General features: G+C 41.6%; 1 protein-coding gene across 7 annotated transcripts; it reads left to right on the top strand.

The window, feature by feature from the left end:
- The first annotated feature begins 1,665 nt into the window (after positions 1 to 1,665).
- atf7ip (activating transcription factor 7 interacting protein) lies at positions 1,666 to 26,915 on the top strand. 7 transcript variants are annotated; one of them, XM_088373887.1, is made up of 13 exons: positions 1,666 to 1,814; positions 16,489 to 16,977; positions 17,055 to 17,424; positions 18,592 to 18,767; positions 18,891 to 19,028; positions 19,164 to 19,235; positions 19,340 to 19,443; positions 21,106 to 21,173; positions 21,352 to 21,993; positions 22,629 to 22,730; positions 22,821 to 22,895; positions 23,352 to 23,431; positions 23,736 to 25,329. In XM_088373887.1, the coding sequence occupies exons 2-13, from the start codon at positions 16,495 to 16,497 to the stop codon at positions 25,014 to 25,016; spliced, it is 3,591 nt and encodes a 1,196-aa protein (XP_088230013.1). In that variant the 5' UTR covers positions 1,666 to 1,814; positions 16,489 to 16,494; the 3' UTR covers positions 25,017 to 25,329. The 7 variants fall into 7 exon arrangements, with proteins under 7 accessions (XP_088230013.1, XP_088230012.1, XP_088230014.1 ...); XM_088373886.1 differs by lacking the exon at positions 1,666 to 1,814 and adding an exon at positions 2,966 to 3,520; XM_088373888.1 differs by lacking the exon at positions 1,666 to 1,814 and adding an exon at positions 4,510 to 4,647.
- The last annotated feature ends 43 nt before the right edge of the window (positions 26,916 to 26,958 follow it).

Raw genomic sequence — 26,958 nt, 5'->3', positions numbered from 1 at the left:
ACTTCCAACAAATACAACTAGGGATGGCACTACACTGGGCCTATGGCGAGCCCCGTCAAAAACTAGTCGAGCCCCCCCCCCCCGCCAAATTGTACGTGGACGCAGTTTGGTGCCGCTACAAGCGAGTATATGTTGGGCCACTAGAGGTCAGGCTTGCACGAGAGACAGGCAACCGAACTGACCAGTATAAAAAAATTGTTCTGGCACTTCGGAATTGGATCACTTTGGGTGTATGACCCCCCCCCCCCCCCACCACCATGTTTCATGAGGCTGCGACACATTGGGGTTTGTAGTCTTCAATGGACCTGATGTGCAAGCACTGTGAGAACGTCCAAATTTTGTCCATTTTTCGAATGTTCATTTGTCTTCTGTACTGAAGTTCCGGCACCGACCTGGCTGATGGCATACCCTTTGTGGTCCTACAATCTTGATCATATTGGTCTTGATAATGTAGGATCATCAGGTCTTAACATCTTGTTGATGCCAAAGATTTTTATGAGATTTTGTCGACGAAACGAAGACTGTCTTCATGTAAAATTCTCCTGGTTAAGTCGTTCTCATCCTACCCCAAATGTCACTTGGCGACCGTGATAAGTGGATTACATATTTGGGGCAGAGCAAGGTATGACTCCCACCGACAGACGGATGGACAAAGAGAAGGAAGAACGAAAATTTCAGAATCGCTGACAAAATGCTTAGGTCAAACCAGCATTGATTCAATTGATCCCATAGCCTAGCCTAATCTACAAGGTGATTGTCCAGATCACTGACTCATAAATTAGTTCTTATAACTGGAATGGCAGTCAAAAGACAGCGGTTACCGATATTGAACAAATGGAGTTCTGCATTTGGGTTTGGGTGTTTGTTAGCAAGCTACTTCCTGGTTCACAGAGGATCATGACGGTGCCATCGTCATGCCACGGCAGTGGCATGCTGTAGATAAATTCCTGTACCTTTAATCCAGATCCTCATCAAATTCAACAGTTTCTTATTCGTTCCAGACAGATTTAACGTGACTTATTATCCTTTTTGCAGAAAAGGAAGTCTGAAGAAACGTGAGGGCATTTCCCTCCCAAAACCAGTAGATGGCGCTCAACCAAGGCCATCTGTTTTCTTGTGATTGACCAACAGACCGATACTTGAACGTTTGTCACTTAGCAACAGTCCTGAAAACAATGTTTAAGAGAACAGAAAGTATTTGAAAGTAAGTCGGTCTAATACCGTGGCTATTTCAGAAATGAAGTTACTTCTGAAATATGTTCACTATTTCAAACTTCAAATTGATTTAGCCTCAGAATCACCCTCCCCAAAAGAAAACAAATAAAAGGCTCAACATGCATCATTGACCATGTCATTGATCGGTGTAATCATCAGAATTCTGACAAAATGCAGATATCAATGTTATGTCAATTATGGATTTACAAACCCGTTTCACGGACGGTGCACCTGTTAGCATGTCCGCCTTACACTTCAGAGGTGTAGGATTTGATTCTGGCTCGGGCCTTCCTGTGTGCAGTTGGCATGTTGTGTGAGTATAGGTTCACCTATCACCTGCTAACTATTAACCGAAAGGTCAGGTTTGTTGTGCAATTCTGTGAGGAACGGAAATAACATCTAAACTTCAGCTCTCAATTCTTGCTCCTCACCATATGGCTTTTGGAGCTGAACCAGGTTTTTACCACAAAAGGATTTAGGCAGTTTATTACAGGAAACGTCTTGCTGCTTTGCTATATTAGCATGACTTCCCCCCTTGTGGCAGCCAGGGGAACTGCACGTTTCCAACACATCAACAAAATGGCTGACTGCTGCATGAGGTAAGCAGAATGAGGAAATTGACATGTGACTCTATTGTTGGGATTGTAACACGTTTAAAGCGAAGAAGGGGGTTGATTTTTGTTGTTGCTTGTGGATATAACACGATTTAATTAGAATTAAAAGTCACCTTAACTCCTGTGATGAATAAGTAACAAAATTAACCAAGTGGAAACAAGTGATGTTTTTGCGCTTGAGTAATTGTTTGATTACATTTTAACAACTTGTGGCTTGCTTCATGTGTTCAATTATCGGATCGGCATCATTTCAAACATCCACGAGAATAGGGTATTGCAGTTTAACTCTATCTTCGACCAAACATTTTAGGGGCAAAAGAATGGCCCACGAGTTCTTTAGCCCAACCTACTGAGCATATACAATACTATATCCGGAATCTTGTAATTTTACTTATTTGTCTATGGTACCATTTACACCAGCAATGGTGAATTGTCAGTAGCTAGCAGGCGTGAAAGCTAACAGTGGCAGGTTCCAGTGGTTTCCAGTGTTGCCCAAACCAAATTGTCTCTTAGCCATTGGGGTTGGGGGAGGGGGTGTTAACATTACATTAAAATGATATTAAAGTGTTGTGGGATTATTGATTGGTGCATAGCGTCGATCTTTGCTGCACTGGGTCCAGTAGTGTTGAGATTTTTGTTTGATTTGTCAATTCATATTACAGTTTCTGTGCTGCCATGTCATTCTGCCCATGCCTTTGAGAATCACTCGTGCAGGCTGATGTATATGTCAGCACTGTATTTGCCCCGATTGGTTGGTCTGAGCAAACCAATTAATATTGGTTTATACTAGCAAAACACGTCTGTAGTGATTTTCACACATTAATTTAATAATCTGTAGATTTATTTTTTTAGATGACTTCATTCTGACCTAATGATATGCATGGCACAATTGGGTATTGTTGTATTGCGCTATTGTATTGTGGCCAATATTCCAAAATGACAAGCCAGTGTGAAATATAATCCCCGAATTTTAAGAACTGTGTGGCACATGTACAAGCCCCTGGTGCTCCCCTGCGCTGGTCCAGTGAAGTTTCATCAAAGCAGTGCGGCTTGGAATTGTTTTTCCAACTGACTCCTCCCCCCCACCATTTAACCCCTCCCCTCAGGTCAACCAATCCCAGCCCCCACCAATCCGCCATGATCGCGTTCTGTCTCAGTCTGGTCCCCATTTTTTTTTCTGTTAGTTCAGCTTCTGTCTAGTGTGGACTTTCATGACTACCTTGTGGCTGTGCTTTTGTTGTGGATGATCTCGCACACACGTGCCGTTAGAGACGCGAACTAACTAAGACTCGAGGATTGGTAGAGTCCACCATCTCCCCTCCCACTCCTCCTCCTTTTTCTAAGTGGTTCTCCTCGAGCACTTCACTCGTCCCGCCTCCGCGCCACAGTCGGTTTTTGTGTGCGTCGGAAAAGAGGAGGAGCGATTGCAGGCGGTCGGACGGACGACTGAGGTAGGACTGGAGTCGGTTCGCGAGCGCAAAGGCGAACCAAGCACCACACCGCTGCCTCTGCCGTTGTGGTACAGTTTTTTGGCTCCAGTTTTCCGGCTCACATCTTCCCTGTGCTAGCGGACTTTAAAGAAAAGTAGCGTTGGCACCACATCAAGGCGTGGAAGAGGAGCGGACTTGTTTCTTTTGCTGTTCGGGACACGTGAAAAATCGCGGCAACATCGCTTGACGACGCCACTATTGGTGAGTGATGGTACTGCGGCTATAGCTAGCATGCACCAAATACTATTTTTGCAATTTGTCACAACATATAAACACTTTTTTTATGCAGTTACTCTTTGTGTTGACATAATTTACCTGCTACACTTTTTGTAAACATTTCTTTTAATCTTAGAGGCTTTTATTTTAGACTTTTAACCAGACGTGTTCGGTTAGCGCTTGCTTTTCGAAAGCGTGTCACAATTTATTTTACTTTCCAAATATATTTGACAGAAAATGTTTAACTTTTCACATGTCTTAACCAAATAACACATAGATTAACTGCATATTTTCCAGTTTTAAGAGCTGCTCACTAACGATTATTTTATCGATTAATTATTCTGACAGTTCTTTTTTTTCGATAAATATCAGATTTGATAAAAAAAAACAGTCTATCCAATTTAACATCCCAATTTTATTCAAAAACATTATTTTAAATTGACATATAATGATTCAGTTACTGGTTTGGTAATGTGCAGTACTGAAGAAAAGAGGAGGGGGCGCTATACTTCACACAGGCTGTTTCTGTTTAGCTGCAGGATGCAAAGTACAGTTGTCGGTCATATTTCGTCATCCTCAATGGAAGCCTTAAGCCGATCACGTACTTTCCACAGAGATCATCGGTGGCCATTCAATCGGAGCACCATATATGTTACCATGCTAACTGTTAGCATGTTAGCAGTTTGATCATTTGCTTTCAAAACAGGATACAGATGGGGGTTTAAAACCGTTTTCAATTGGCCTCAACATTTTACCTATTGTGTTTGTGATCTTATATACAAAGCCAGTAATCCCAGTCAGTCGACCTTCGATCTTTTTGCACTGGCGTTATACATTGTTACCATACTAACTGCTAATTTATCGCTTGTATAAGCAAGAAATTACTTTTAAGGTCAATGCTGAGAAATGCTATCAGGCGGCCTTGAAGCCTAACAGAAATAGACGGAAGACGGGGTGCTGTTTTGTGTCAGAAATACGTTCCCTACTGGTTCAAAGAAGAACAGGGGATTACATCACGTTACTGTCTGTAGTCTGACTAGCTGTTTGGATGTTTTTAATTGCTCTGCACTGCTATTTGGTCTGTCATCTTACCTTCTACCAGGACGCCCAAGGTATGTTACGAATTGAACAGATCAATTTTGAATCCATGTCTTCGGGTTGTCTCGATCGATACTTAAAGCATTCGATTGAACTGAATGTGTTAGCGCTAGCGAGCACCTCGCCCAGCAGACTGCAGAGATGAGAGTTTGAGGGGAACAGGTTTGTTTAGAAGTTGACAATCTTGTGAGTGTAACAAAGGGAAAATAAATAAATGAACTCACTTTGACACTGTATGCATCACAACTTGATTTATATATATATAAAAAAGTAAGACATTTTAATACTTTTAGATTCCATTAGATTTAAGTTAATCATCTTCCTGTGGCCTCTGGCAGTAGAATTCTATTACAGGTGAGTGCCAATCTACTGCATTCCTTGTGATTATTCTACATTAAACCCCCCCTCTTGGTGTGAAATGGTACAGGCCAGTAGTTTTCCATGCGCCACACTGGTCTTGGATGTGGGTGTGGCTTAATTTCAGCAGCTGGGCAGACAAACAGTCCAGAACATCCCTTTAAAAATATATCCCGTAGACTTGAAGTAGATGTAGGAATTAAAAGTAATAGATAAGTAACCAGTGGTGTTTTTTCCGTGTTTAGACCACAGAGCACGTCAGGCATACTTTTGAAGACCGATTTAATTTGGCACAAATCAGAGTATCTGTCTTACCCGCAGTCATAATAACCAATACATTTGCACTGAACACTATAAGTGTTGAGTTTTTCATAGGAGCAGATTTTCAGAACCCACCTGTGTGGATAAAAAGGCAGTTTTTATAATTTCTCAGCCCATTTTTAAAGGTGGCACCTAATTGCATAATTAGGATAGGTGGATAAAATGTAACGTCTGATTAGTTTGAGATTCAATGGCTTCACAAGAATAAGAAATAGATGTGAAATGTGCCAAAATCAGAGATGATAAATCAATTTAATCTTATACAATCAAATACTTGTGACCTTGTCTTGACATGTTAGTTCCATGTTATTCCATCTGGGAAGAATGTATTTGGCCTGTATAAAATGGGACAGATGGGACAAAAGTAGCTCTCGTGGCTGCAGATCATGGCCACTCCAGCAATTTCACGTTACCACACGTCTGAATGAGTGAAGAATGTCTGTCATGGGAACAGCATAGAATTAGGCTGATATGACTCGGTACGGGATGTACCTTACACTCTGTACCGGAGATGGTGTCATGGCGTTCATTAATCATGGTTCGGCACATACCTTGGTTTTAAGGTCATGGAATTAAGTCGAATGAAAACCAAGTGCGTCGTAAGTGTGTATTTTCTTGCTCACATGTTCTGAAATCAAACTGTAGGATATTACATAACATGTTATTACAATTAGGCTTATTTATAGGTTTGCGTTATTCTGCAACCTATCAACATATTAATGGCCATCAACAATCACAGTTGGTGGAAATTGAGTGATTTAAAATTCACAAGCCGCAAAACTCAACCCAGGTAAGAACACATTGCCCCTAACCTTTCCCCAAAAGGTCATCATGCCACCTCATCCTAGAAACACCAGATACAACGGTGTATACAGTGGAAGCTCAGCTTACAATTTAAATTCGTTATTTGACTAGGTTCATGAATTTGAATGGAACAAGAATTAATCTATTTCAGCCAGCAAACAAAGTTGTATTTTGTTTGAATTAAAAAAATGGTTGAATATAGACATAAGTGATAACACTTTATTATGAAGAAATAACACGTGTTTGCCCGCAAATCATTGTGTAGTGTAGTAATAAATACTCTGTGTAGAGAACTGCATTGCATTATGGGTTGTGGCAGCCATTTTGGGCTAGCAGTATCCACGGTGAATATAAACAAGGTAGGAGTTTTCAGAATATAGATGAAAAGAAAATGTGTTTTTCAAATAAACAATAACAGGACTGGATACCACGTCACACGTTTTGATGAGATATTAGGTCACATCTATATATTGTAGGAAAAAAAAATGATAAAATATGTTAATAATTAAGGCTATGCTTTGAGGGACAAAGAAATTGAAACATTTCTGGGATTAAGAAACGAAGCTCAAAGCAAGACCGCAAGTGCATTCGCACACAGATGAAAAATGATGCGGTAATCTCCTTATCTCATTCAACTGTGTAAAATTCATAAAATTAATCACCGAAAAACAATGCAAAACGAATCACGACTCAATCGTGCACAGCACTAGTAAAAACAATCCCAACTGCAGTGCCCTATAAATGGCCGACTGAACTCCAACCTTGATATGTTTGCGTTGAAAATAATGTAGCGGTGTGTGTAAAAGTCGTCTTGGAATTGATCACAGTAGACCAGATATTTTCAATCAAAGTCATTTCAGTTGGAATGCCAAAAAGGTCTCCATGACCTGGACACCTGGCAGCTATGTTCTTTCAATGCCAGTGTAACAAAGCTGCATTTCTGTCCATGATCTTGCTTTGGTGGTTTTGCCAAAAACAAAATCTCCATTTAAATCAATTTCATGGAACTAACTATGTTAGGCCATTGGTGAGAATATAGGTATCAAGCAGTTCTCCATGCTCCTTGGAGACAGCAGCTATCACCATGGACTAGATGTTTTGAAAAGACAGGCACATTGACCAAGGAAGCACACAGTAAAATAAAATGTTGTGTTTTCGTTTCGGTTTCAGAAGATAGTGCTCTGGAGTTCATGCTTTGGAGCTCTTTTGAGTCCAAGCCCATTGCCTGTTGATTGGCTTTCCAGGGTAGATATCGGACAAAGATAATCCAAATCCATGTAAAATAGTCTTTAAATTGTGATTTTTACCATTAAGGAAAGAAAAAATATTGAAAGCTACCTGGACCTGTGTGGAAAAAATTACAAGCCCCCCTTGTTAAATCATGAATCAATTGTGGCTGATCACATTTTTCGGAAAGCCGAGATAATTTTCACTCACCACAACAGTCCTGATTACCTCCAGACCTGTTCAGTCAAAATATCTTTTAATTAGAATCGGTCTGGCAAATGGAAGTCAGCCCAAAGATCTCAAGAAGCCGCAACAAAATGCCATCATCCAAAGAAATTCAAGAACCGATGAGAAACTGACTTCCATAAGTCTTGAAATGGGTACATAGCCATTAGTAAAACCTAAGGACTCAAGCGAACCACGGTGAAAGCCAGAAATGGCGAAAACATAAAACTGTGGTGAACCTTCCCAGGATTGACCGGCCAACTGTAAGTACCACAAAACCACTGTAACAACTCAGCCAGGAAGTCACAAAGGAACTTCGGACATCTAATCAGAAGCAGAATAATCTTTAAAAACACCCACTTGTCAATTTGAGGAACTCCTGTCTATCAAAAGAACTTTGGGGATTCTTTTGCCTCAGTTTAGGTCCGTGTTGGGCATGACTCAATGAGGAAAACAATTGCAAGGCATTCCTGCTGACAAATACGAACCTAAAGGCTTGTCTTAATACTCAAATGACTTTTGGAAGAATAATTTCGACTGGCAAGATTAAAGCTGAACTCATTGAAGTGTGTCTTGTTACATCCGTTCTAAAAGTAACACAACACTTTAGAAAAACATTGTATCAGTGATGGCCCAGGGCTGCCTGCTCCTGGACAACTTGCTGTGATTAATGGAACCATGAATTCTGCTCTTTACCTGAAAATCCTGAAGGAGAATATTCAGCCATTACTTCATGAGCTGAAGTGGAAGCGCACTTTGTTTCTGCATCAAGACAATGATCCAAAACAAACTGACAAGTCAACTTCTGAAAAAGTTTTGGAGTGACCTAGTGAAAGTCTGGAATTGAATCTGAGTGAAATGCTATGGATTGTCCTTAAAGAAGAACAAAATAATAATAAATATATCGAACCGTGGCTGCCAGTGTGCACCTACGGCCCCTCCGACTGCTGTCAACCGCCGGCGGCAGGAAGGGTGAAGTGTCTTGCGCAAGAAAACGATGAGACATGACTAAGACGGATTGGAATTCAAACGACCGATCCTTTGGTTATTAGACGACCCACCCTACCGCCTGATCCATGCCTGTCCCATATAACCCAAGATGTCCAGATTTCCTGGAGATAAACAAACAGCAAGCTACACACTGTTCGGATCCACTACCGTAGCCATCTCATGGCGGACGCACTGACTTGCAATGGCTAATATCATTAGTCATAGTCGTTAGCAGATAGTGCCTAACAGCTAGCCACCTTGACCTTTCACCCTTGGCAATCAGCTGGGAAGCGCGGCCACTTGGATGTCGTCAGCTAGTCGTAAGTGTCTGGTTGGGTCTCGACATCAGGCGGACTACTTTTCAAAGGCATTTACCTTTTAATTCTGAAACAGTTTCAGTTCTTACGGTTCATTTCTAACAAGCAACGCTTACTCAAAGTTGAGTGTTAACACATTTTATTGAACACTTACTAAAATGGAAGGCAGAAAGCTTCGGCAAACGTGATCATTGTTTCTCTTTTGAGAAATCGTTAATGCCCAAAAACCCTGCTGACTTAAAGTAGTAGTGCAAAGAAGAGTGGGCCAAAATATCGTCACAAAGGTGAAAAAAACTCAGTCTGTTATAGAAAATGCTTGATTTCAGTTGTTGCTCCTGAGGGTGCCCCAACCAATCATTAGCTTTAGGAAGAAAGTATTTTTTCACACAGGACCGGGTAACTTTGTGTATTTTTTTTCTCCCCATTAATTTATAGTCACCATTTTGCTTGAATTAGTTACCTTTATGTGATATATACATTTGTTTGATATTGAAAACATTCAATATTGTAAACATTCAAATAGGGAAAGGGGGGGGGGCCTCATTTGAGATATGACATTTTAAAGGCACTGTAGGTGTTGCAGTACTTATTTTTTTTGGAACACTTGTGTATTTCAAATATTATTTATATTTTGAAAACTTAGCTTAATGTAATTGAATGTATACATCCCATTTTCAAGTGTCGGAATTATTTAGCCTGCTTTTTAATTAGTAACTAAATTGAAATGTTACTTTTAGAAAATCTGTACATAAAGTATATCTGCCAAATAACAGTTCAGATTTAACCTTACAAACAAATTTTAAAAAAAAAGAACAAGAATGGTTCTCAATGAAACATGAATAAATCTGCAGAGCTAGGTGCAGGAGCTTTTCTGCAGTAACTCCATAGAGCAGTAGGAGCCATTTTGAAACATGGTGTTGACTGCAATCGATTAAAGGGAAAGTGGGGGCGTGGGGGAGGGGAAGTGTCATGCCGCTAAGAGTACCGGTGGTTGATCTGGTCTCAGGCCTAAAGATCGTGGAATGTTTGTATTTTGTTGTCCCTCTCTGGACTATGCGCCCTCCTCATGAACCAAAAAAAAACTCGGCATTGGTGGATTGTAATCATTTGCCCAAAAAATGAAGAGCTGGGCCACATTTATATCTGAACAGACGTGAGCGCTAGCAGCTATCTTAAGAACACGCTCTCCCTCTCGTTGGCTAACTTGGGGAAATAGAAACAATATTGTGAACTAACCTAAACTGAACGTGTCCTTGCTTTAAGGCTGTGTGTTGAAACCCCATTTCTACTGTAATGGTTTAGTCCGTGCCGGGCTGTAAAAACCTCCAACTGGAGCAGGCAGACTGCTGGTGTGGGGGAGGGGTGTTGCCGCTCTGCCTGCCTCTTACTTTCAGACCCGACTGTTTGGTGCTAGCTATAGCTCAACTGTAAAAAATATTAAACATAGCCATTTTAAAGCTGCTCATTACATTATGAAACTTTAAGCAACAACACCGCAACACGTATTTACGAGAACTTTTTTTTGTTTTGTTTTTAAACCTCTCGGAGGTTACTCATTTGGCACAATGTTGGTTTTGTTGTGTCTCACCCTGCCCTTTTTTTGGATTTTTTTAAATTGCACTTATATAATCTCATACAGTCGCATATCGCTAAAGAATACTCAACATGCGCTGTGTGAAAACTGGCGCTTTTCCCCTCCCCCACCTTTTCTTCCCTTTTTTTCCTTCTACTCAGCCTGTGCTAGCCGGTGAGAAAAGAAGACCAAATTATGCGTACTCTCGTTTGGCAGGCTAGGAGGAGGCGGTGCTTTTGGATTGCAAACTTTCACGTTATTTGTGCTGAATTTTTATTATCTTTTTTTTTTGCTTTCAATAGATACTTCAGTTTTTTGTGCACTTGGGTACGCTTAACTACCGTGATTTAATCTTTGTGCGATTCAGCAACAGGATTCGGAATAAGCATCCGAATTCACGTTCATAGTTGTGTGTCTACAACTTTCATGTTGTCATGTGATCAAGAATGAGAGAGAGGGACAAATCGTAGACATACGTGACAGTTCTACCAATTAAGAATTTATCAGCTGATGCCGGGTAGACTACTCTAGTTTTATGTTTAGTGGATAACATTTCAAAACCATGCCCACCCAGTGGAGAAAGAGCACATGATAATCTTTACTAATACTACTGTCAACATTGTGCGAGATTTCCTTCTGATGCATCATCTTTTTCTATTTAGATATTAATTGGAAATAATTGCAAAAGGTATGAAAACAAAGAAATTGCTGCAACACAAGACGTGCTCGAGGTATCAGGATCAACGCACCAGAAGACCTGGTGGCCATTTTGAGTTTCACTGAATCCAGATGAGCACAGTGAGGGTAGGGGGAGGGGAACCATATGCACCGTGCGCAGTATTATTGGAATGCAGACTCGGAGCTCTCACTGATTTGTCTTTGATTTTATTGGACGTATAATTATAGTTTATACAGTATTCCAAAGAAAGATTAGAACTTGATATTTTAGTTTTTCACTGATTAATTCAAATGAAATAGAACACACCACATGGTCTGGGAAATACAGATTTATTAAATGTTTAAAAGAGCTCATTTTGTTTTTCATTGCAGTTCGGTGCATGAGAATACAATTGTCAGTTGATAGATTTTTCTTGTTGTTTATCCGTCCTGGGCGGTAGGCGGAGTCTGTTCAAGGATTCGCTCATGTCTCAGCAGAGCATGCTGCTCACAGGAGAACTGGTGGCCATTTTGTGTTTCTGCAGTCTGCACTATTACAGGGTGGGGGGTGGGCAAAAAACCGACACACAGCTTGTTTAGTTCCTAGAACTGGATTTTGAAGGAGGACTGACAGGGGTTGCAAATGAAAGTTTATTTATATCACATTTCACTCGTCTTTATCTTGCACTTCATATACCCCAAAGTATCCCTCAGGTTATAGCTTAGAAAAAAAAACATATCACCAATTAAACCTCTTTTGTGAACAACAAAGCAAAGTTTAAAATACAAGTAATTATTTTGTATGTTTCAGATGAAAAAAAATCTCTTTGCCACCTTCTTGTTTTTTGAGGACCACCCCTGTATTTGAATGGTTCAGCCCAACAACTGCTCTGTCTGCTCTGGTAGAGAGAGGGCAGATGAGAGAGACTTTGTAGTTTCCGACTGTGCGCCGCGTTCACGCGCAGCAAGGCTACCATGCTAACTCCAGTTTTTTTATCCATCTCATTTCATATACCAACCTTTTTCTGTTTTGTTTTTCCATTAAGTGCTTGTTCGGCTTCTTTTCATACATGTGTCGTAAGCAAAAAAAAAATTTCAAAACCATAAGATACAATTTGTCTTTGTCTACTAGTTTGGGTGTCTTTAATGGTAATAGGATTGTTAAATGGTGTGAATATTTATCTCTTGCCTTTTTGAACAAGATAGAATTTCCTCACTGCCATTTCAGTGGTTCAGTCCAAATGACAAAAGGAAAGTGGAGGGGGGCTTGTTAAGGGGGGCGCAACAGGGTATGGCGGGGGAGCAGGGTTGCTGCTGCACATGGATTGAGTGCGAATTGGAGCAGTCTGTGCTGTGTCTCTGTATGCAATTTGTTTAGGATTATAGTTTTTAAGTATTTTTTTCTTCATCAATTTATTTTGTGCATGTGTAGAATGCAGATCTAAAGGCTTTGAAAATACAGTTTTGAAATTAATGGTATGGTCTGACATAGGCTCCTCCCATTTTATCTTCACTTGGGTCACAGACTCCGCTGCAACTAGTTTTCTCTAGGACAAATAGAAACCACTAAAACACAAGTGTTGGAGCTCCCACATAATATGAGAGAGCAGTTAATCAGTTTTTTGGGGATATACAAAACTTAACCCATATATAAACTTGATGTGTAATCTGATAGTCTTTGTCCTTGATTTGTTTCCTTCAACAAAAGCTATTTATCTCCCCCCTGCCCTCATTCAAAATGGTTTAGTCCGTACCGGCTGTAGTTTTCCATACAGTGTACTAGTCCGTGCTAGAGTTGGGGGAGGGGTGTTGCTTGGCAACTACTTGTGCAGTGTACGCATATTCTGTCTGTCTGCGCTGCTAGCTAGACTTGCACTAGATGTTGACAATCATTATTGCTGTACATAATTATTCCCAAAGAAGATTTACTGGTATATAAAAATAGGTATATCTTTTGTATTTCTTAGATTCAGGAATCAGATTTTTATCTTAGATTCAGGAATCAGATTTTTACATGAAGGTTCATGAATTTAAATCAGGCCACACACCCTAACACAGGATGCACCCAGATTTAGAACAAGGTGGTCTAGTCCTGAAGAGCTCCTCCTCCTTCCGCCTGTTTTCCTGCAGGTCTGTGCATGACAAAGCCTCTCCCTTCCCCCAGTCATCAAAGCCCTTTATTTAGTTTTCAAAGCACATTTAACACCAATGTCCAACTTTAAATTTTTACAGACATATTACCTTTGATTTTAGTCCATTGTCTTTTTTTAATCTTAAATTCCCTTTTAGTTTAGGTTCTACATCGTTTGCTATGCTTTTTCTTTTGCTATGCTATGCTAACCAAATAAATGTATTTAAACCCAAATAGTATGACTTCAGTATAGCATATTAAATATTTGTAGAAATATCACCAGCACCATGTCCCTAGTTACACATTACACATTCTTGTATGTAGCGCTGTGTGTCCATCCATGCAGTAGGTTCAAGTTGATCTTGAGAACCACAAGAAAAATTATAGGGACAGCAAATAAGTATGCAGCTCTGTCTGCTCAGTAGCATTCACTTTATATATGCGAGTAGACTATTTGTTAGATGTCATGTCTTCTTTTGCACCGCGGTTAATACAAATAAATCAATTTGCATACAAAGCCAACATGGTGCGCATACGCACCCTTTCACATGATTCACCCCTACCTCTAAAACCAACATGGTCTAGTCTGAAAAGAGCTCCTCCTCTTCCTTCCTTTTATGTTCTGTTGCAGGCCTCCTTGGCCTTTCCCTTCCCCCATACACGTACGTAACAAACAGCCTTCTAATGGTTGACAATTCTTAGATTTTTAAAGGGTATGTAAAGGCACTTTTAACATGTTTTAAAAACCACTCAGAATGTTCGATTATAGTCACCTATATCCAAATAATATTATAGAATTTGAAACAACATTGCATTCGTGAGCCAAACGCAGTCAATTGGTGTAGTTCTCGATCTTTCCTGCCCCTGTAATGAACCGTGCCATTCTGGATCACATGGTACCGTGACGTACATGATAGGACTCCCCGGGATAAACGTTTGTTCCACGATGGTGAAGGTTTGTGTTGTCCAATTTTGTAGCAATTCGCACAAAACCCACAGTTTACATCGTTTCCCAACAACGGAATCTATACGACGACAATGGGTTCGTTTTGTCCAAACAAAACGAGCCGATTTTAAGACCCCGTCGCCAGACTCTCAAGCTGTCATTTGTGGAGCTCATTTCACTCCGGAATGTTATCAGGGGTCAATGATGGAGCGTCTTGGCTTCAAAACTAAGAAACTCCTCAAGCCAGACGCAGTCCCTACAGTCCAACCTGTGCCCACAAAAGAACAATTGGTTGCCATGGGGAAGAAGAGACAACGGAGCCCCCCCAAGTTCACCCACCCCACCTCAAAAGTGCCAAGAGAGAGCTGTGGAATTGTCAAAAGGGAGATTCTTGGGGTATGAAAATGTTACCTTTATGTTATTTGAAAAATAAAAAAGTTTAGGCTTATAACCAAAATTCAGCATTTAGGTGAAGTAAGCGATTTTGATTAGGTGTCAGATGGAGATGCCCATCGTTCTTATTAGTTGACCTCCAATCTCAGGTATACAAATCTGATTTAACCCAAAACAGGAATAATAATAGTCTGTCATAGCGACCTACCCTTCAGTCTTGTCGAAATCCTATGAACGTGTAATTTTTGAACGCCAAAATCGGAGAATGCTTTGATCTTTGCCAAATAGAACATTTTAAGCGGTTACGGGACGGTGGGACAAGGATTTCCTTTTCTTCTACTGGTTGATGAGAAGTGAAGCTAAATTAATTTTTAGGAAATCTAGCACAGCGAGAAGGAAAGAAAATTGTGGCCAGTGATCTGGATTTTGTAACATTCCTACATTAGGGTAATAGCTACTATTTTACTTGGAATAAAATATACTTACGGTTTCCTGCTCAATTGACGTGAGCAAGTTTGTTTACTAAAGTTCCCACCATTTTTTACTGAACGTAGTTGCTGCAACCTGGAACCTGTCTTCGACAGGGGACCTCTTTCAGCTAGCTAGTGAGAGCTGCGCCTGGCAGCTAACAGCAGAGCAAACGGCCATTTTGAGTTACTGCATTGAGTCCTGGCGCAGAAAATGAAGCCGCTGGGTGGGGGAGGGGGATATTGAGCTCAGCCCAGCTTGCGCCGATGTTGGAATGTTGCGGTAATCATGTTTGTAGTTCACTCCACCCCTTACTTGTTCATGCTATATTTAATACATTGCTGGGGTTCACCTTGATGATTTTTAGTTTTAAGAGTGTTTGTGTCATGAATAAACATTGTGCGTATCTGCACAAGTCTCATCTGACAAAGTCATCAATCAATAATGTTGGGTGAGAATTTCACTTTTCCCACATCTAAATACAAACAAGGACTTTTCAGCGTGAGTCTTGCGGGTCAGGGCTGCTGCTTAACCTACATAAATAGACTCGGGTAAATTACCGTGTGCTTGGAAATCAGTTTTAATGGGTTTTGTCAGTATGTTGTGACGTTTTGCCATTACCCTAACCCATGTCTTCTGAATTTATATGGCCTTAAAATCAAATGTATATAATGTTTTATAACTGCTTTTTCAGTGTATATAGTGCCCATATAAAAAGATAAATTACTATAAAATGTCAGATGGAGCCCTTGTGTGCAAAATAAAGGTGCATATAATTGAATGCTATGATAAATTCAGGTGGCCAAAATATAAAAATGCGCACAACCTTCTTAAATACGGAAACTCTTGCATGTTTTGCATAACCTCTGTACTGCTGCGGGAGAGCGGCCTCAATCCATACACTCTCATTGGCTGAGGATTGAACCAATAGCAAAAATGGGGGATGGGAGGAAGGTTAGGTTGCTGCTGCTTGTTGTAAGCTTCAATGTCATATGGGTTTGTCAGATGGCGGGCCAAAGGTTAACAAACTTTGAAAATTTAGCCGAATTTATGATTTTGATGCAGAATGACTTGATGAGAGAGAGTTTCTGGCTCACTGAACTCTGCCTTACTCCGGTGCAGCTATGTCCCTCTTGAAGATACATAATTGTATATGTGTTGATTATTTTAGAATCTTTGGGAGAATTGAAGGGAAGGGGAAAAAAAAGATTTGGGGTGTCGTGCATATCCCGAAAGAACTTTCTGGAAAAATACAGCCTGGCATCCATAGGGCTCTAGAGGGCCCTCTAGTGTTGCTTTTTAGAAGCCACAACCATTGTGTTCCTGTGCAGAATGTAATGATAACCACAGACTCTGATTATGCCACTATCCTCACATTGACCACATGGTCTTCATAAACCCTGTAAGGTTCATCGTGGCCTCTAATATCTCTTTGTCACTCCACAGGCAGCAATGGAAGTTGTCGTGACGGAAGAGAAGAAGAAGATATTCCGCGCCAGGAAAACTATGAAGATCAGTGATCGGCAGCAATTGGAAACCCTTCACAGCACTCTATTCACTGCAGCTTCGAGTTCGTCGGAACCTTCTCCTCCACCCCCTCTAATGAACGGCTCGCACAGAGAAGATGGACAAAAGGACATGGAGCAAAACAGCCACCAGGACTCAAACTCCCCCATCGCTACTTCCCCCGCCTCTATGACCTCTCTGAGTTCTCCTGCGCCATTTCTTTCACTCAATCTGTCCCCCTCACCAGTACCTTCCCAAAGTCCAAAAGAAAAGGACGAGCCTTTTTCAGGGCCTTCGTCACCATTCCAAACTATAGACTTTGAACAGAAAAAGGAGGAGGAAAGTTCACCCTCATTGCAAGGGACCGCTGAAGCAGCAGCAGAATCCAAAGAGCCGCAGGACTCCACCAAGGTATTGGAAAAGCCCGAGGTAATGACCTGGGTCACCGTTGAGCTGGTTGAAGTGATTGATGTTCACCTAGGAATAACTTCATTTCTTTCTTTTAGGAGGACCAAACCCCAGCAGAGAAAACTGCTAATGAATCCATTAAGGACTCTGCTAAAGGATCCGCTTCTTTGCCTCCGGAATCTGATGGCACAGTCCCAATGGAAACGAACGCTACCATGGCTGATGACACAGGCCGAATCAAGTCTCCAAGTACCAATTCCTCCATTCCTCCGGCCTCTCCATCCGTGGATATAAAACAGGACAAGGACATAAAGCAAGAGACGAGCAAAGATCAGCAAAAAAGAAATATGCTAAAGCAAGACAAGACGGAGGTTACCGTTGTCAAAGTGGAGGCCAAAAAAATCAAAACGGAGAGTGAGCAGTCTTTGAAGCCCCCGCGCCCATCCTCCACTCCGCCATCGGGTACTGGTAAGAGCCACTGGCAATCATTTCATATCGTTAAGATTTGAATTTCTTTCTTCTGACGATAATAGTCCTGTCAATTGTGACAGCAGGACTATGACTGTGAATATTTGCATTTTGTCTGAAATGGAACAATGAGGTGGAATTTTCTTTGGCCCATTATGAACGACCATAGTTATGAAAATCCACTTGGTTCTCTCTCATGGTAGTTAAGTTGATGTGTGTGAGCGCGTGCCAGAGGGTGGTTCTGAAAAAACTTCGGCGCTCACGTACAATGCAGTGGAAGTGACAAGCATCATGGAAGCTAGCCCCAGAGATGCGTGCTGTTTTTGTTGTATTACGAAATGGTATTACGTCACCATCGTCACTATACGGCATGAGGATCAAACTAGTGATTGGCTAGTGAGGAGTCAAGGGTTTGTTTTGCCTAGCCGAATGTCAGCTGGAATAGGATAAGCCCAAACCTGCCAACCACTATGCATTTCATATGGCAAGGATCTATTTTTGTCCCCTCAAATTACACTGGTATGATTGACGTCATCTCGTTTCTTTCTTTGCAGATACTCGTTTCTCTGTTTACATTGCATAATCAAGTCCCTTGTGAATATGCATGTAATGTTTGATATGCTGCTTGGGGGTTATGTGGGATGCAAAGATTACATCCGATGCTGAAAATTTCTATGATGCTGCATTTTTTTTATGACTTTAGCATTATATCGTATCAAATGTCCTCAACTGGCTAGCTTTATTAACAACGCCAATAATGTCAACCTCCCGGTGCAGAATTGGAATGAACAAATGATGAGAAATTTCATGAAATTGTTCTTAAATAAATAGATTTGTATTTGAATCTTTTTTATGTAACACCTCAAAATGAAACAGAACATTTTTAATGAGCAAAGTATGATTTGTTTAGTATATTTGTGTTTTTGTTTATTCATAAATATGTAAAACACACTCCATTGTTTAACTGGGTCGCCTCTGCTGTCATTCGTGGATTTGACCTCAGGTCATTTTGTCGGTTAGTTAGACGGTTCCTTAAAAACGGGTAGTGTTATCTATGTTGGTACAGTTTCAACTGAAGTTGCCTTGAATAGATCTTGTGTAGGAAAATATGATGTGACGAATTAAAATCGCAACTCTATCTTCATCATGTCTTTCTTTCTCAAACAGCGTCAGAGAAGAATTGTTCTTCTGGAATCAAGCGTACTTTGTCGGAGGGCTTTGACAAAGAGGGTCAGACGATCAAACGGGACGGGAAGAGACCAAAGGTGGATCAAGGCGAGTTGGAGGCTCAGCTGGAACTCAAAATCACAGCAAAAGCTGGCAGTCATCACAAGCTTGAGAAGGTAAATATTTATAAATGATTATAAATTGTTTTGACAATTGTGGCAATGCCGTGCATTTTATAGCATCACAATGTTAAAAGCTACTTTTCTCAACTAAATATTCATTGTTTTGTACTCTTTTAGATCGTGCAACAGTTAGTGGGTGAAAGGTTGAAGGCGCTTGAGATGGCAATTCTTGAGGAAAGTTTCCAGGATTTGAAAGGCAGAGTTGACAAAATTGAATGTGCCACAAAGCACCAAATGGCCATCCACACTCTCCAAGTAAGTTCAAGAAAACAGGGATAACTAAAAAAATCATGGCGCTTTATCAAACAATCACTGCACAAATATTTTATCGTGATTTTATCACGAATACTTGAATTTTTATGCCAATTTTAATTTTCTATTCCTACTCAGGCCAAGATAGCTCGACTGTCCAAGAAATTTGGGGAAGCCAATCAGGCATCAGAAAATAAAAGAAAACACGAGGTGAGCGACGTCTTTGATACTTTCTAGAATGTTTGCTTGCATCTGTTTAGCGAGTGATGAAATGTGGAAGTATTCCTAGTGAATGCCCGTCTGAATCTCCGCAGGCACTTGTTGCTTCTTCTGCTATCGCTGCTGCCGCCGCCGCCGTTGCCTCCGCTGCTGCTACTACCACCAAAACATCGGTTATAAACACTCCGCAAGTTCAACGGTAAAGTGTCCATACAAACAATAAATTCTCATCCCTGATTGACATTTTTAATTTTTTTATTTAGGTTGTCAGTTTAACAATTTGAAAGACCCTTTCCCATCAACTTTGCATCAAATGACAAATACTAGTTTTATTTACTCACATGTAAAATAGGACAGCAAAGTGCAGTGCTTGCTCGTATGGGAAAAAAATAATTGACCGTTGTATGAACGTGACAATACCGGACTGAGCCGTACTTGACATTGTCCCGGGTTGCTATCTGTAAATTTCTGAATTACACAAAAACGGACAGACAGACAAAATCTTCTCATCCTCCAAATCCATACCATTCCATGTCCCACGTCTTCACTTTACCAGGATCTGCTTTAACCGTAAAACTTCTTCAGACTGGTTTGGACACACATGTCCAGGTCTTTTTTACACACATGCTCGGGTCCCGGTCCTGAGTCTTGTGACGTTCTACAATATCACATCGGGCCGTGCAGAGTGTAGTTAAAACTGCACCTCTCCTTCCAACAGCGTGCTCCGTCGGCAGGCGGTAGAACCGCAGCCCGAGACTCCCAGACAGCAAGTGGCTCTCAGTGACGGGAAGACTCCTGGCAAGAAGGAGAAGGGAAAAGAAGACAAGGGGCAGGCAAAGGAAAAAGAAATGCCACGGAAAACTACCATGGCAAAAGATCTGGCCGAATACAATGAAGGGAAATGCAAAGCGGACATTAAACTCCGTCCACTACCTGCCCACATGGAGAAAGTTTTGTACCACAACTCCAAAAGGAACACGGACGGTCACCGGCCTGACCGTTACGCCTCTTACATTTTTCGATACCTAGTCCCGTACGAAATTTACTGCAACTGGGTGAACAAGGTCGACTACGTGGGCTTAATGGGAAAGCAGGCACTGCCCAGGAACTTACGGAGAACTATGAGGAGATATATTGAGCATAGATTCCCAGGCCTGCCCAACGGCTGCTGGAGAGAGATTCGTGATCTTATCAATGAAATACTGCAAGTCAAGAGGAGACCGGAATTCTTCCAAAAAGTTGATGAAAAAAATGGCTTTTTATTTTAACCGCCCCGAGTTGAAAGGCACAGAAGCATACTGGGACAATTGTCATTGTGGCATCTAAAACAGTGTTATTCAATTAGCGGCCCGCGGGCCACATGCGGCCCAGATCCAACCCTCAGGTGGCCGAGCTTGTGGTTCCGCCTGCCTGAATTGAATTGCATCCAAGAGATGCAGAGGATATCTCGGTTTGCAAGATTTTAAAAATTCCTACAGTGTTTTATTATGTGAATGCAACACTCTCCACACTACATTTCTTGATTTGAATATTTGGCCAATTGAATAGCCCTGCACCAGAATCTTAATATTGTACGTAAAAACATCATTTCATTTTTCAAGGATTCTGAATCCTTGGTGATTTCATATATACTGTCTGTGGAACTGTCAGCACATTTTAAAAGACACACCAACTAATAGTGACAACAATAAATGGTATTTGCTTTAGTTTTAAAAATGAAACTGTAGAATCAAGTTATGCAAAGATGGCTTAATAAAGAGCAATCAAATGAACCATAGTGTGCTCAGTTGTTCCTGATGTGGGCAGCTTGATCTCCTTTAGACCTACCTATCAACTCTAAGCATCAAATCTTTCCAAACAGGCCAGTCCGGACACCCATGGAGTTGAAGCAGATCCCAACAACAGCTGTTACTTTACCCCATACTGCTGGTGAGTTGTACTTTTTGACAACCCTTTGGTAGTTCCTAGCTACTGGTAAACATCTAACCAACGTGAACATTTTCATTTCTTATTAAGGCCTTTGTATATCACGTTATTGATGGGAATTCACTGTAACCAATGAAATATGTCGCTGTTATGGTTTTGATGATCTTCTTGTCTTTCGCAGCAAAATCCGGCTCACTTGTTCCAACCTCAGTCTCCTCCACTACGGCCATGGTTTCCCAGGCCCCCATCTTAAAGCTGATCACTTCTTCCTCCAATGCCGTCTCCACCTTGGCAACCGGCATCACCACTCAGAGTCCTACAGGCACCTTATTGCTGAAGACGGCACCCGGGAGTAGCATGATGACCGGCCAGCCGCTCATCATACAGCTGCCTGTCTCCATGACAAACGGCCAGACGGGAACACTGGTCAACTTCCCCGTGTCCTCTCTGCCTACGGCGAGCGCGCTCAATAAGAACAAAACCACTGCTTCCACTACCACGTACATCATCAAGCCGGCTCCTGTCACGACCACTGCTGCGGGTTCTATCCCAACCCCAATCACGGTGCCAGCGCTCCAGGCTCCCCCTAGCCAGATGTCCTCCGGCCAGCTCTCACTTACCCGAGCCGTGTACCAGGGAGGCGCTGGGTCCATAACTACCCCCAACGCCGGAGTTTCTGTGACCCCAGCCAGGAGCCTGATTTCCACTGTGTCTGTCGCCGGAGCCATGTCTACGGCATCTTCGTCCTCAACATCGGTTCCAGCGGCAACAGGTTCTGCAGCTCCAGGGCCTCCGCAAGGGACATCTTTGACTTCCAAAACAGGTGCAATACTTCTTTCTTTGTATTATTTCTATCTCTTTTTTTCTTTTTTATTTGCTTTATTTTGCAAACCACAGATGCCCACATACAGATTAACCCAATCAAATAAAACAACTCGTAATTTAATTTAATTTCTATTTACCTAGGGCCCGATACCAATATTTGAGAAAAAATAAAATTACAGATTAATCTGCTGTTTAATTTAAAGACTACACACATGCATATATTAACATATTTTTAATCTCCTCCAACAATTATATGAATGAAAGCTAATTAACATTTGACTGTTTTACAAAACTTTGCCCTACAGTATTTGCTCAATGTTTAATTAAAGATAAATTTAGTAACAAAACATGCAAAAAAAGGCAATTAAAAATATTTCACTAATATAGAAATAAATCAATGTATAAATGAGTTTGAAAATAGCTCTGTTCTTGTACTTGTTGCTGCAAATTAGATGATTGTACTGTATTGTAATTGTACTGATGGAGCCTGCCCGGTTTTAAGGCAAACGTCTTCCAAGACAACTATAACAGTCCACTTGCAATGAATTCAATGCTCCGATAAGTCACTGTATTACCCCTTTTTTAGTTTGTGACACTTTTCCTTCGATTTTTTTTGGTGTTCTCGATCTGTAGAGAACCAAGCCGCGGGAACCACTCCATCCAAAGCAGTTGTTCCAGTAGCCCGCACCAAAGGTGCTGTCATTGATCTCACTGAGGATGATGATGATGTGCAGGGTAAGAGTGAAAGGAAATGTAAAGAATAGTTCATTGAGTCATTTTCTATGCAAGAACTTTGTATCTAAAGATGTGTTTTCTGCTTCTCAGTGACAGGAGTGAAGGTGGCTACGATTCAAACTCCCTCGCTGAACCAGCGTCCAAATCCAATCAACATTCTAAACAGTAAGCGTTGTTTTATACTCCTTACCACTTTTATTCATAATTCCTTGTGCCTGATATTTTGATAATCAATTTACTAAAGATGTCCTGATTCGAGTAAATATTTGTGTCCAAATACTTGTGAGCTATAAGTATCAATCAAGTCAGGAGGGCGGTAACTCGGCGTGCCTTCGTGCGGCCATGTTGGTAACCTAGAAACTTGGCGTGTAGATTGTAAACCGATGACCCACTGAATGGACCCAAATTGTTACAATTTGTAACGTTCGACCATTTGTTTGGTTTGTGTTTTTGGTGTTTATCATCCGGAAATTGTTTTCTTCGAGAATTCGAGAATTCCCCATTGCTTGATGTGTTATAGCACCACCTGGTGCTTTGTGCGCCTAACTGCATGCAAGTCTATCAGCGTGGATGTTTTTTTTTTTATTTTAAATCTCAATTGTCACTGTTCTTTCTCCTCAGGCGCAGGGGCTAGGTCATCCCCACAAAGCAGCCAGAATGCATCCAGCAGTAATTCATTGGTGCACAACCGCCCCCAACTGGTGAGAATTGAGAACTACATTCTATTTTCGTGTTTTGTAATTTGTTGCATTTTTTTTTTTTTTAAACCCATTATAAGGCGCACTTAAATTTGACTTAAAAAATGACAGTGCTCTAATTCAGAGCTCCTCATATATGGATCAATTGGGGAATTGATCCATATTGGTTTTACACAGCGCTCTACCAAAAATGTTTCAGTACGACTGGTAAATTACAAGGTCGCATCGCTTGCAGCATTATGGCTAAGGTGGTCAGGGGTGTCACCGAAGTAATAGTGGTAAAAACCCATACTGTGCTTACTCCTAGTCCAACACCACTTGCGTGTACAAAGACCCTGAAATGGCACCTCCCAAGAGACACGCATACGACGCCGAGTTCAAACTCAAGGCTCTCAGCTACGCAGCCATACATGGGAACAGAGCAGCTGCGAGAGAATTCAAGGTTAATGAATCAATGATACGGAAGTGGAAGAAGCAAGAAAATAATCTGTCCCAAGTAAAGAAGACACAAAAGAGTTTCCGTGGGAATAAAGCAAAATGGCCACAGCTGGAGGACAAACTGGAACAGTGGGTTGTTGAACAGAGATCTGCAAATAGAAAGGTCTCTACAGTCAGTATTCGGATGAAGGCAACAGCGCTAGCACAGGAAATGGACATCGATGAATTTCATGGCGGTCCTTCATGGTGTTTTCGGTTCATGAAAAGACGTAATCTCTTAAACCGCAAACGAAGTGCCATCTCGCAGCAGCTGCCAAAAGATGGCCAAGAAAAGGTGTCCACGTTTCACGCATACTGCCAAACAATTATCACTGAAAAAAAAATCCAGCCAGAGCACATCACCAATATGGACGAGGTAACACTCAGCTTTGATATTCCTCTGAACGACGCTGTGGAGAAAACTGGCACCAGTACAGGGGATGAGAAGACATCCTTCACTGTAGTTCTCGCCTGCCAGGCCAATGGGAACAAACTTCCACCAATGGTTATTTTTAAGAAGAAGACCTTACCAAAAAAAGACTTTCCAGCCGGCATCGTCATCGAAGCGAACTCGAATGGATGCATGGACGAGGACACCATGTGTGCGTGGCTTAGAGAAATTTATGTCAAGAGACCAGGTGGCTTCTTCCACATTTCTCCGTCCTTATTGATTTACAACTCCACGTGTGCTCATATTACCGATGCTATCAAAAAACAAGTGAAGAAAACTAATTCGGAGCTCGCCGTCAATCCGGATGGATCAAGTAAAGAACTCCAGCCGCTATCTATTGGTGTCAACGGTGCATTCAAAGCGAGAATGCAAGCTGCGTGGATTCAGTGGATGGCAGAAGGCGAACACACGTTCACCAAGACAGGGAAACAGCGCCAGGTCACTTGTGTCACTATCTGCCAGTGGATCGTGGATGCCTGGGCTGATATATCAATCTTAACTGTGGTCCGAGCTTTCACCAAGGCAGGAATAATCAGTGAACTGCCAGGAAATAGCAGCGACACCGACTTGGATAATGACGAAAGGGAGCCGGACACATTGGTTGCCACACTCACCGAACTGTTAAATTGGGACATGGAAGAAGAAGAATTCGAGGGATAAATGGACAGGGTATATGAGCTGAAAAAATGAGCACTACATCTTATGTAACTGTACAATGTTGAGTTATGCACAACAGTATCAAGACTGTTTCTTTGACGTGTTTACAACTGCACAAAGAACTAACTTTTATACCGAAGTTGACAAATTACGAGAGTTACTATATTCTAAATGCATTAACGTTTGATTTGGTGGTGAGGGAAAAGTTCTCCTCTACGTTTGAGTTAGCGTATTGTGAATGCGCTAACGTTTGATTTTAAACGTCAACTTGAATTCAAATTATTGTGTGGTACTAATAAAGTTTGACGGAATTACCTATTTGACTGTTTTGTTGACATTCCCCTTTAGCACAGTTCCATCTAGTGGATGCAAAACGCAAGCCCAGTCAAACGATTGACTGCAGTAGGTGCTATTCTAAAACAGGCCAGTCAAGTTCATTTATAGAGCCCTAAATCACAGACGAGTCTCAACATGTGCAAAAATGACAATTATTCTCAACATCCCCTGATCTTAACTCTCACAGATGGGAGGATCCCCCTTCCAGGATAATGTAAAACAATCCAAAGCAAAAGTAATACCCATATTCAAATTGAAGAGCTGCAGGAAGGTGCCCTCAATTGTCAAGGCAGTGTCTTCGAGGGTGGTCATCTCGATTGCTCGACAAGAAATCCAGACAGCCAGTTTCAGTGTCAGGGCCCCCAACTCAAACTCCAGTCGAATCGACCAACACAGGTTTGTAGCAGTTCTGATATCTATCGGTAGGACATTCCGAAGCTCTGGAGCCTGAATAGAGAATGCTCTAGGCCCTTCGGACTACTTTTTGGCCCTCGGGGTCACTATCAATGAAGGTGCGCCTTATAATCCAGTGCGCCTTATAGTGCAGAAAATACGGTAAAACCTATGTACATTTTGACGTATGACAAGCATCACAATTTTTTTTTTCGACTACAGCTGGATTTATCTGGACTTGTCAGACGTTCTTACAAAGGACTTTTCTTTCCGTCTCATAGGATTCCTCCATGAAATCCCGTACCCCTTCATCGACGACGCCAGCCCGGAGCACCGTCATGACACTACCCGCGCTGCCCCTGGCACCTATGCCCCCAAGCCTCCCGGCAGAAGCTCAGCGGACCTCGCTTCCCCAGCGACCACAGCTCAAGCTGGTGCCAAGTGAGAGCGGCATAGTGCTGTCCTGGTGCGTGGCTGAAACAGATCAGTCATGCGCGACTGTCGAAAGCTACCACCTCTATGCCTACCACCAGGACAACTCAAACAGCAATTCAGGTCAGCAGCACTGGAAGAAGATTGGGGAGGTGAAAGCCCTTCCATTACCCATGGCCTGCACCCTGACCCAATTCCAGTCTGGGTCCACATACCATTTTGCGGTTCGAGCCAAAGACATCTATGGGCGCTTTGGCCCCTTCTGCGAGCCCCAGTGCACAAATGTCATCAATCCTAGCTCAAACTGAACACCTACAAAAATAATTTGCATTTGATTGTTACTTATTTTAGGCAATGTTATGTCATAGGAGCTCCAATATTGTTCATTGTTGACATAGAGTATCTGTAAATTGTTCTCAGCCGACATTTGACTGACTTGGAAAGTTGCAGCAGCAGATGGTGTAGTTCAGTGCTTGATGTATTTTTCATGGTTAATACTGTTGTATATAAGTGAAACGCTTCTCCACCTCCTCATGGTCTAGTTCAAATCATTTATGTTATTGGATCATGTGCGTTTGCCCAGGTGTTGTTTTGCTTTACTGGAGACATGGCGCCAGAACTCTCTTGTCAACAGAATTGCACAAAAATGTATACATGTGTGGTAGGAACTGAATGAGAATTTTTGTAAGTTTTGTCTGGTAACCAGACTTGTGACAAACACAAATAAAATGTTTTATTAAAGCTGCTCCTTATTTCCTTTACGGACATTTTTGGTGAAGTGAAT

The sequence above is a fragment of the Syngnathus floridae genome, chromosome 4, assembly GCF_059516105.1.
Source record: "Syngnathus floridae isolate MCC-2025c chromosome 4, RoL_Sflo_1.0, whole genome shotgun sequence".
NCBI classification, from domain to species: Eukaryota; Metazoa; Chordata; class Actinopteri; order Syngnathiformes; family Syngnathidae; genus Syngnathus; species Syngnathus floridae.
This window is presented reverse-complemented; position numbering and strand designations above follow the sequence as displayed.